We start from the raw sequence: 10,367 nt of genomic DNA, 5'->3' as shown, positions 1-10,367 counted from the left end.
ACCTTTCAGTACATACAGTTTCTTAGAGAGAAATTCAGGTCAGTTGCTGCTCTCACAGATATTTCAGACCGTGTGTCATTTGGATTTTGTGTTGTAAACACATCTAAAAACATACGATCAAAAATTATCAGCAGCTTGCTAAGTCACTTCTTGTTCCTTTTACATTTTTCCTCACCAGATTTTTTTTTTCTTAAAACGTATGCACTAACTAATTCCAAGAAAAGAATAATAAAGTATTTGAGACATTCTTCAGCTACAAAATAACAAGTGGGGCAAGGGTCAAAAATAAAATTCATGGGGAAAAAAGCCAAACTAGTATCCTTATGCTAACTGACTCTTTCTGAAAAGAAATTATTAAGGAAATTACAAAAAAACATATATAGATGTATAATAGGTCCCAAAGGATTTGTAGATGTGTAATATTATCACTGTTTGTATTAACATTGTCAAATTTTAGCCAAGTAAGAAGCATTCACTTGCCCTTGAACCTTCTGTTAGACTGTAATAGTTCAGCTTAAAAAGCACATACTTCAATAACAATCAAGATCTCCCCAATACATTCACATTTACATATGCACATAAAGAATCCTGCTCTTAAGAGGTGTCAGTGAGGCTGGTTGTAATTCAAAAATAATGGACATACCCACCCAACCAGAGTCAAAGTAAATTGGATCAAGATGCCAGACTGAACATTCATATGCATGTCTCCCCTTTCTAAAATCTCGTGAAATGACAGAAAATTTTACACACATGAATGTATATGTGTGTTTAGTATATAAATAAATATATTCATTTCCCCAACACACACACACACACACACACACACACACACACACACACACACACACTGCCATTAATTTTGAAGAATTTCTGGGCTAGATCTATGGAGAAATAAAAGGAAATCACAGCTCAATATTCATGTTATGAGTTACGAAAGTATAAAAATTAAAACACTATGGTATTTTTGTAGGGAAAGACAGATCAAAGAAACAATAAAAAGGTAGCAACTGACCAATTTCAAATGGAATTTAGATTATATTAAATGTGAGTTTCATATCAGTAGGGAACTAGTGTTAGACAACTGGCAATCCTCCTTGAAAAATGTAAAATTTTATGCATATTTTATGCCATATACAAAAATAATTGGATTTAAGACCTAAGAGTTGGGCTTCCCTGGTGGCGCAGTAGTTGAGAGTCCGCCTGCCGATGCAGGGTACATGGGTTCATGCCCTGGTCCGGGAAGATCCCACATGCCGCAGAGCGGCTGGGCCCATGAGCCATGGCTGCTGAGCCTGCACGTCCGGACCCTGTGCTCCGCAACGGGAGAGGCCACAACAGTGAGAGGCCCGCGTACCTCAAAAAAAAAAAAAAGACCTAAGAGTTTTAACCAAAATATAAAATTATCCAAAAATTGGGAAATAATTTAATATCTTGGATTGGATAAGGCCTACCTAAATAAGATACAAAATGAAGAAGAAATTAATCAAGAATTGATCTCATAAAATTTTCTCTGTGATTAAGATACCTAAATAAGTTTAAAGATAAGCAACAGCTTGGGAGAAAATACTTGTTACTTTTACCATAGAGAAAAGATTAATATACTAAATATAAAAAGAGCCCCTACAAACAAATGAAAATACAATCTAATAGAAAAATGGGCCAAGGATATGAACAGGTAAATCACAGAAGTAGAAATAAAAATGCCCAATAAATACAGAGAAAACTTCTCAGGTTCAAAAGTAATCAGAGTGCAAATTAAAACAGTAATGAAAAATTCTCACTTATTCACAAAATACGATTAACAATATTCATTGTATGTGATGTGATATTGTGGCGCATTCTTGGGGGATGTAAATTGGTAGATAAGTTTTGGAGTACAATTTGTGGTATCTATCAATATTTTAAAAGATTTATCCTTGATTCAAAAATTCCAGTATTAGGTATCTATCCAAAGAGAGATACATCCAAGTGTACATGAGAAGAATGTACGAGGGAAAAAACTGCACATAATCTAATTCTTTAATAAGATAGTGGATAAATTATGGAACATATTTTATGGAATAGTATATATCCATTAAAAATAATGAGGTAGATGTGAAAAGAGCTCTGGAGTTGTTAAATGAAAAAAGCAAGTCATAATATAATCCTTTAGTGTAAATATATGTGTGTGTGTGTAAGAAAGATTTTTTTCTTTAATCAAAATAATCATCAGGCTCTTGATTTATTTACCCTCTGGTAATTCAAAATAGAGGTACATCCTGAAAAGGAAATAACTGCATCATTTTGCATACAGTAGAGGCAGCCTGTGGTGAACAGACTGGATACCACTCCTGACTCTGCTTCTTCGTAGCTATGAAACCTGGCAATTGACCTCTCTGAGCATCAGGGATTTTTTTAACCTACAAAAGAGGACAGTGGTTCACCAAAGAACATACAGAAATACAACTTACATATTATAATTTTCAAAGTACTTGAGTGTATGTGTATATCTTAATTGTATTTCTATTTTTTTCTTTGATTAATATTATTAAAGATTCCAGGATAATTAGATTTAATCTCAATTATATTTAATTTTTAACAAGAGTTTCTTATGAATTTTTCACATTTTACAATGGTGGACCTTGTAAGGACATGGAAAGAAAGCCCCATACGATGAACGGTGAATAAATTGAAGTTCAGTGGACCTTCCAAACATCTCAAAGTCATCTTGTTATGGGTTGAATTTTGTTTGCCCCAAAAAGCTATGTTGAAGTCTTAACTTTCAGTACCTCAGAATGTGACCCAATTTGGAATTTAAGTCATTGAAGATTTAATTAGTTAAGACAAAGTCACATGCGAGTAGGTGGGCTCCTACTACCACCGTCCAAAACAGTGTCATTATTGAGAAGAGGGAAATTTGGACATGGAAACACAGAAAGAACTTGTGAAGACAGATGCAGCGATTGGAGTTCTGCTGCTACAAGCCAAGGAACTCCTGGGGCTACCAGAAGCTGGAAGATGCAAGGGAAGATAGTCTCCTAGAGGCTTTGGAGAGAGGCTGGCATGGCCAAACCTTTGATTTTGCATTTCTGGCTTCTGTGAGAACTGTGAGAGAACAAATTTCTTTTGCTTTGAGCCCCAGTTTGTGGTATTTTGTTTCAAGAAGCGCTAGAAAGCTGACACACACCTCCAAATAAATTTTGGTTAACTCACCATAAAATTAGGTCAATTGTTACTAATGTGAACAAATAACCATACTGCTAATGATAAACCCTATGTTAATTATAGACAATTACCAAGAGAATCTTATTAAACTTCATAACACCTCATGGAAAAAGTTGTAGGAGATAAGGATTTCATCTCATACGCTGAAACGTCTATACGGTAAGTTAAAATTTAAGTAGGAAATAAAATGATTATAGGAGTTTTAGAGTTAAAATAAATCCAACCAATCTAATCAAAAATAAATCAAACCAGTCCAATCAGCTTTTGTATATGTATTGCTATTAACTTGAAAAGCTTACATTGTTTTATTCCTTTATAATAATTGTCAGTTTTCTCATTAGCAGGAACATTCTCCTTATTTTCTTCTTCCACTTTATGTGGTTGTTCAGCCACAGGCTGCTCAGGTAAGGGCGTCATCTCAGGCCCTGAAAAAAAGTATGACCAGAGATCAGAAATATGTTGATTTCTTTGACCACTTTCTTTTTCTAACTGCATTTTTTCACAAAGGATTTGAGTCAGAGATTTAAAATCTAAGTTATACCATATTTCCAACAATCAACTTTATATTATCCTATAGGAAATTGCCACGGATTGTTGGAGAGGGTGTGGAGAAGAGGGAACCCTCCTACACTGTTGGTGGGAATGTAAATTGGTGAAACTGCTATGGAGAACAGTATGGAGGTTCCTCAAAAAACTAAAAATAGAGTTGCCATATGATCCAGCAATCCCACTCCTGGGCATATACCCAGAGAAAACTATAATTCAAAAAGATGAATGCACCCCTATGTTCACAGCAGCACTATTTACAATAGCCAAGACATGTAAACAACCTAAATGTCCACTGACATATGAATGGATAAAGAAGATGTGGTATATATGTATACAATAGAATATTACTCAGCCATAAAAAAGCATGAAATAATGCCATTTGCAGCAACATGGATGGACCTAGAGATTATCATACTAAGTGAAGTAAGTCAGACAGAGAAAGACAAGTACCAGATGATATCACTGACATGTGGAATCTAAAATATGCCACAAATTAACATATCTATGAAATAGAAACAGACTCACAGACATAGAGAACAGACTGTGGTTGCCAAGCGGGTGGAGAGGAAAGGATTGGGAGTTTGGGATTAGCAGATGCAAACTAGTGTATATAGGATGGATAAACAACAAGGTCCTACTGTATAGCACAGGGAACTATATTTAATATCCTATGATAAACCATAATGGAAAAGAATATGAAAAAGAATATATATGTGTATAACTGAGTCACTTTGCTGTACAGCAGAAATTAACACCACATTGTAAATCAACTATACTTCAATAAATTTAAAAAAAAAATTGCTACGGACTAATTTTCTAGGATAATGGATCATGTTTCTTATCTGCTATTTTGATGAAAGTTTTATATGCTCACCTTCATCGGTGGGATCCGTACCACTAATCTCTGGGTGAAAAGCCCCGCATAAAATAATAAACAATATAAAATTCATTGGGAAAATGACGTGATTTATCCAGTGATCTACTGTGTCTCAGAGTTTCCTTTCTGTTGCCCAGCAGGTCCTTTAACTAGCAGGGACATTATGATGTCACTGCCAAATGGAGATCAGAATGCTGGGGAGGAATTTCCAAAAGCTTTGTGATTCAGTCTGATGTCTTTATCTTTGGTCCTACAATAGTTTTTAGGTGTTTTTTTTTTTTTTTTAATAAACCACTATAAGATTTTCTTTGAAAATTAAGAGTTATGTTTTCATGAGGTAATGTAAATTTTTGGTTCCTGGATTTTAAAGAACAATTAATATTGCTGATAGAAAGATGAGAACAGACCTTTTTGGTTTTCAAAGCATTTACAATACCGTATGCTCTTTTGGATAACCACAAAGTATCTCCTAAAAAACTAATCACATACCAAAATGCAATCCAAATGCCCTGCAAATTCTGGTTCATGGTCTATCTTAACTGTAATTCTTTTTTTTTTTTTTTTGCGGTACGCGGGCCTCTCACTGTTGTGGCCTCTCCCATTGCGGAGCACAGGCTCCGGACGCGCAGGCTCAGCGGCCATGGCTCACGGGCCCAGCCGCTCCGCAGCATGTGGGATCCTCCCGGACCAGGGCGCGAACCCGTGTCCCCTGCATCGGCAGGCGGACTCTCAACCACTGCGCCACCAGGGAAGCCCTTAACTGTAATTCTTTAGGGGAAAGTTTTTTGAAACATCCTTTTGGGGGGGTTTAAGACCTATATTCTTTATAGAATATAAAATATTTGTTTTGCTAAAAACATTTTATCAGTGAAACCCATCTTTTACCTCACATCATACAGATTGAGAAAATTATCTAACAGTCAGAAGAGGACTTAGGCCTGGATAATATTATCCATACATTTTTCATATAATAACTCATATAATAAGCAATAAAGGCAAGAAATCAAATGGACAATACCACCAATATTGCTCTTCATATTAAAGGATCACCTAACATCCCCTTCCTCAATTGTAATTATTATTGATGGAGTCTCTCAGCTCTAGACAATATTCATAATTAAAATGACACAAGCATCAGGAGAAAAAGCGCACAAGTTTAAAAAGACTTGAATGTTTTTTCAGTGTAATGAAGGCTCACAAATGAAGTCCAGCCAGTGTGGCACTGACTGGGCATACCTGAGGTACTAAAGAGGAAACTCGGCAGGAGTCTAATTGCTTAAGAGGGTGAGAGGAAGCAGAGTGGACTTGTCCTAAAGGAAAAGATGGTTAGGATCACAGCCTCAGTCCTCAGTCAACCAAAGGGAGGTGTTCCTGTGTGTAGTACTGTTTTTCTTTTAGGTCCTCCTGCCCATTCTTCCGTGGGTGCTGGGAAGTGGAGAAGAGATGTGAGTAAAGAGCTAGCAGGCTTCTGGAGTCCGTTACTTTGGCATCTCCCTAACAGGGTGCAACATAGAAAAGGGGAGGTACTTGGAGCAAGCATGCCCCTGGTTGCCCTGAACCACTGCACAGCTTTGGCTGATGGAGCTCAGCCATGATGAAACTCAGCAAAAGTCAGAAGTTCCAGGGTTGGGGAGGAGGTGGCATCCAGTGGAATTACCAGTTGTTCTCTCTGCAGAATCCTCTTATATTCCTAGAATAGTTATGCTTATTTTCAGATGGGACAAACCCTCTCTACGTGTAATGGAACTGGTAGAGTGAATTGGTAGATTTTTTTTTAAACATTCGATTTTATGAAACTAAGTTTGTTGAAAAATTGATTCTAATTTTCCTTTGTCCCATGACCAGTACTCTTTCTAGAGTATATCACTAGTGTTATGGGTTGAACTGTGGCTCCCCACCCCCAAGTTCATATGTTGAAGTCCTAACCCTCCAGTACCTCAGAACATGACCCTGTGTGAGATGGGGTCACTGCAGATGTAATTAGTTAAGATGAAGTCATACTAAAGTAGGGTGGGCCCCTAATACAACATGACTGCTATTCTTATAAAAGGGGGAAAGTTGAACACAGACAGACAGTCAGACAGACAGACAGACACACAGACACACACACACACACACAGGGAGGATGCCATGTGAAGATGAAGCAGAGATGGGGATGATGCAGCAAAAATCGAGGAACACTGAAGACTGCCAAGAAACTACCAAAAGCTAGAAGAGAGTCACAGGACAGATTTTCCCTTACAGCCCTCAGAAGGAACCAACCCTACTAACACCTTGGTCTCAGATGTCTAGACTCCAGAACTGTGAGTCAGCAAATTTCTGTTGTTTAAGCCACTCAGTTTGTGGTACTTCTTTATGGCAGCCCTAGCAAACAAACACTAGATAAACTCTTTGGGTTCTTGGGAAGAGATTATGGAAACTAAAATTGAATGTCTCCTCACTGTATATCATCAGTTTAGGCTGTAGTTATCATTTCCATGAATGTAAATATTCTATTACTCAATAGAGTAAAAACTTATCTTTAAAAAAAGTGTATGTTTACTTTCTATATATTAAACTATATTTTATGCCTTTGAAGAATGCCCTAAGAAGGATCCATTGCTAATACTAAGGATGTCATTAGATATACTTTCTAATCTATGATTTTATTTTATTTCCTGTTTCTTGACCATGTCTGGATCATAAGCCCCTTCCATTTCGGTGTCTTCTCCAACAAGAGCACTGGGCCAGGAGCAAGAAGGAATATATTTGGGTCTTAGCTCCATCACTTACTACCTATGTGATCATGAGCAAATCATCTCTCTAACCCTGAATTTCCTCATCTGGAAAATAAGTAAATTAGATATCATACCAAGTAGATATTTGAGGCATTTACTGGGTTGAATTTATTTCCTGAATTTATTTACTTCATAAAGAATTTATTTACTTTCTATACAGATAATTGTTTTTCATGCCTAAAAGGATTAGCGCTGGTGAGATTTTCATATACACAGCTTTTTAAGAGGCATGACACACCAGTACCCTACTAGGAAAGTAAATACAAGTAGAAAAAGTGATGTAATAGAAGACACACAAACATTAAGAAATGAGACCATGTTGTAAAATGACCCCAAACGTATTTTAAAGACTGTCAGTTGAGTCACCCTAATCTTCGAGAGACTCCATTAAACGCAGGTAGTTCCACAAAACGTATATTAGTTGTTGCAATCCATGAACATAAGCCTCCAACCTTGCTTAAAATATTAATTTGAATATTACTTTCCTTAAATCTAAATAGTAAGTTTACACACAACATAAAATAAAATAAATGATTGGTTATATCATTGTAATTTTGTAAAACCAAGAACAATGAACTCTGCTTCATCAGAATGGTTAGGGAACTGAGGTTCTTTTTAACAGACTCTCAAACTAAACAGAAGTTACCATTTCATTCAGGATTGCTAATTTTCAAAGAACTAGAATCTTTCAATAAAATATAAGAAAGTTCTTTTGAACAGAATGTAATCTCTTTTCTCTCTTTGTGGGACTGTCAAGAATTTATAGTGCCCTCTGGGTTAAGTGAGAACCCTGATTATCAATGTGTACTTTTGTGTATCATTTTGAGTATCTGAGCTTCTTTTCCCCAGGTCCAGATCCTTTTTATTTATATTATTATTTTTATTTATGTAAAGCTTTTTTTTAGCTTCTAGATAAATAGAAATATTGAAGTAATGGTATTTTACTAACATGGTGACTCATGTAGTAAAAGAGAAATATCTGCTGATATTAAAACGTTGGGTTTAAAACCAGATCCTTCATTCACAACTTAATAGAAGAGGCAATGGAAGAGTGCATGGAATCTGGCCAGGCTGAAGTTGTTTAATTAGGTTGCTATTTAAAAACTGCCACTTAACCTAAGTCTTAAGGAGGTTGCTAATTAATAGCTATCCAAAGATTCAGGATAACAGGGTGGATGCATTAGGACAGAGGGACAAGAACATTGAGGCTGCTAAGCAAAGAGTGGAAAAACTGATTTACAGTGAGGTCTGGAAGTTTAACACTTCAAAGCTCAACAGTGCTGTGTAATAACGAAGTCCAAAGGGCCTGGCTTCAGATTGCTAAATTAGATTAGAGGGGAAGAAGAACATTGGCATTGGGATGTAAATTAAGTAAAATGAGAGACCATGATGTGTTGTCTGGGGCCAATGAAGCTCCCTAGGACGTGTAAGACTTGGAAATGAGAGGAACTGTGGGAAAGTGGTACCTTGGTCTTTCGTGAATGAGACTGGTGTAGAGAATGACAAGAGATGATGGTGGTGGGTAGGGTGGTAGAGAGTGGTATTGTTAAATGGCATAAACCTGGGAGGATAGGTGGTTTTGAGAGCACAAAAGTCAAGATATTGAAGAGCAAGAATGCCAACCACACCTCAAGGCACTGATATACACTGGGGTACATGAGATATAGGAGAAGGGGTTCTAGAAGGCTGCAGGGAAGAACCAGATCTCGGTGAGAAGTTGTACTCATACTGAATCTAGATGTTGTATTTATAATTTAACATTATAATATAAGCATTCTGACACACTTAATTTTAATATCTGTATAACATCCAATTCAGTGAATATTTATTACTTTTTTGGGTCATTTACCTTATCGTTGGTTAGGTTGTTTCCAGTTTTCCTTATTACACACAGTAAAGTAATGAGCATATTTATAGCTAAATTTTTTTCGGCATTTATAATGATTTCATTTAGATTGTTTCCTAAATGAGGAATTTCTACCTTAAAGCATATGAACATTTCCAGGCTCTTGATACTCACTGTTCCACACTCATCTTGGATTTTCCCAGCCCCAGCCGTGGAACCAAAACGTCATCTCTAAGAATTCCTGGTTCCTTTCAGGGGACAATAGTATCCACATGCCAAGATCTGGACACTAGATGTGTTCATTGAATCAGAACACCACTGTGGTCAGGTCCTCTCAGTGGACAGAGACAGGAATACAGTGTATGTACAAGTGTATATGTGTATGTAATATACGCATATATATACATACATATACTTACATCTATATTTATTTCTATATCTATCTATAGCAAAAACATGGGTTCAAACAGTTACTTTAATTTCAGACCAACACCTGTTTACATATTTATAACCCCCTTCTTTGATGGTGAGAAACCTGGCTTCCATTATACTTAATGGAGTATATTTACTTGTTTAACTTCTCCCTCCTCCCTGTGGTAGAGAATCAACCTTCCATTGCTGCTACCTCCCTCCCGCTGCCTAGATGCCCTTCACAACCCACACAGGCTCTGACACCCTCTGCCAGGCTGCTCTCCCAGATAGATGACCTCCTCACCCCACTGGCCTCTGCCACCTCATGGTAGGCAGCCCTCCTACATACATGCCTGCCTCATTTCACCTGGGCTCTAATACACCATGCCAGGCTACCTCCCACCTCACCCCTGCATGGATTCCCTCCCGATCCTGATTCGGTTCCAGTATTCCATACCGAGCATCCCTCCTCCTACTCAGATGCCCTTCTCATCCTGCTTGAGCTCTGACACCCCATTCTGGGCCACATGGCTCCCTCCACCCTACCCTGGCACATATCCTACTGTGAGTGACCCTACCTAAGGCTTTGGGATAGTAATTTTCAGGAAGGTGAAGGGGGAAGTGACAATGTACCTACTTTCAAATTTAGTTGACTCAGAAACATTCAGAACTACTGAACACTGTTGTTTTTTCTTTCTTCTCA

At 37.3% G+C, this 10,367-nt stretch overlaps 1 protein-coding gene across 1 annotated transcript in view; it reads right to left on the bottom strand.

Annotated features, from left to right (window-relative positions):
* Nucleotides 1–3,520: 3,520 nt before the first annotated feature.
* Nucleotides 3,521–10,367, bottom strand: part of MOB3B (MOB kinase activator 3B) — a 232,637-nt gene continuing 225,790 nt past the window's right edge. The window contains exon 4 of the mRNA XM_033437752.2: nucleotides 3,521–3,629. Coding sequence (XP_033293643.1) covers nucleotides 3,618–3,629 — 12 coding nt within the window. The 3' untranslated portion in view covers nucleotides 3,521–3,617. The remainder of the gene's footprint in view (nucleotides 3,630–10,367) is intronic.

Source organism: Orcinus orca, chromosome 6 (genome assembly GCF_937001465.1).
Source record: "Orcinus orca chromosome 6, mOrcOrc1.1, whole genome shotgun sequence".
Taxonomy (NCBI): domain Eukaryota; kingdom Metazoa; phylum Chordata; class Mammalia; order Artiodactyla; family Delphinidae; genus Orcinus; species Orcinus orca.
Note: the sequence above shows the minus strand (reverse complement) of the source record. Positions and strands in the feature narration are given on the sequence as shown.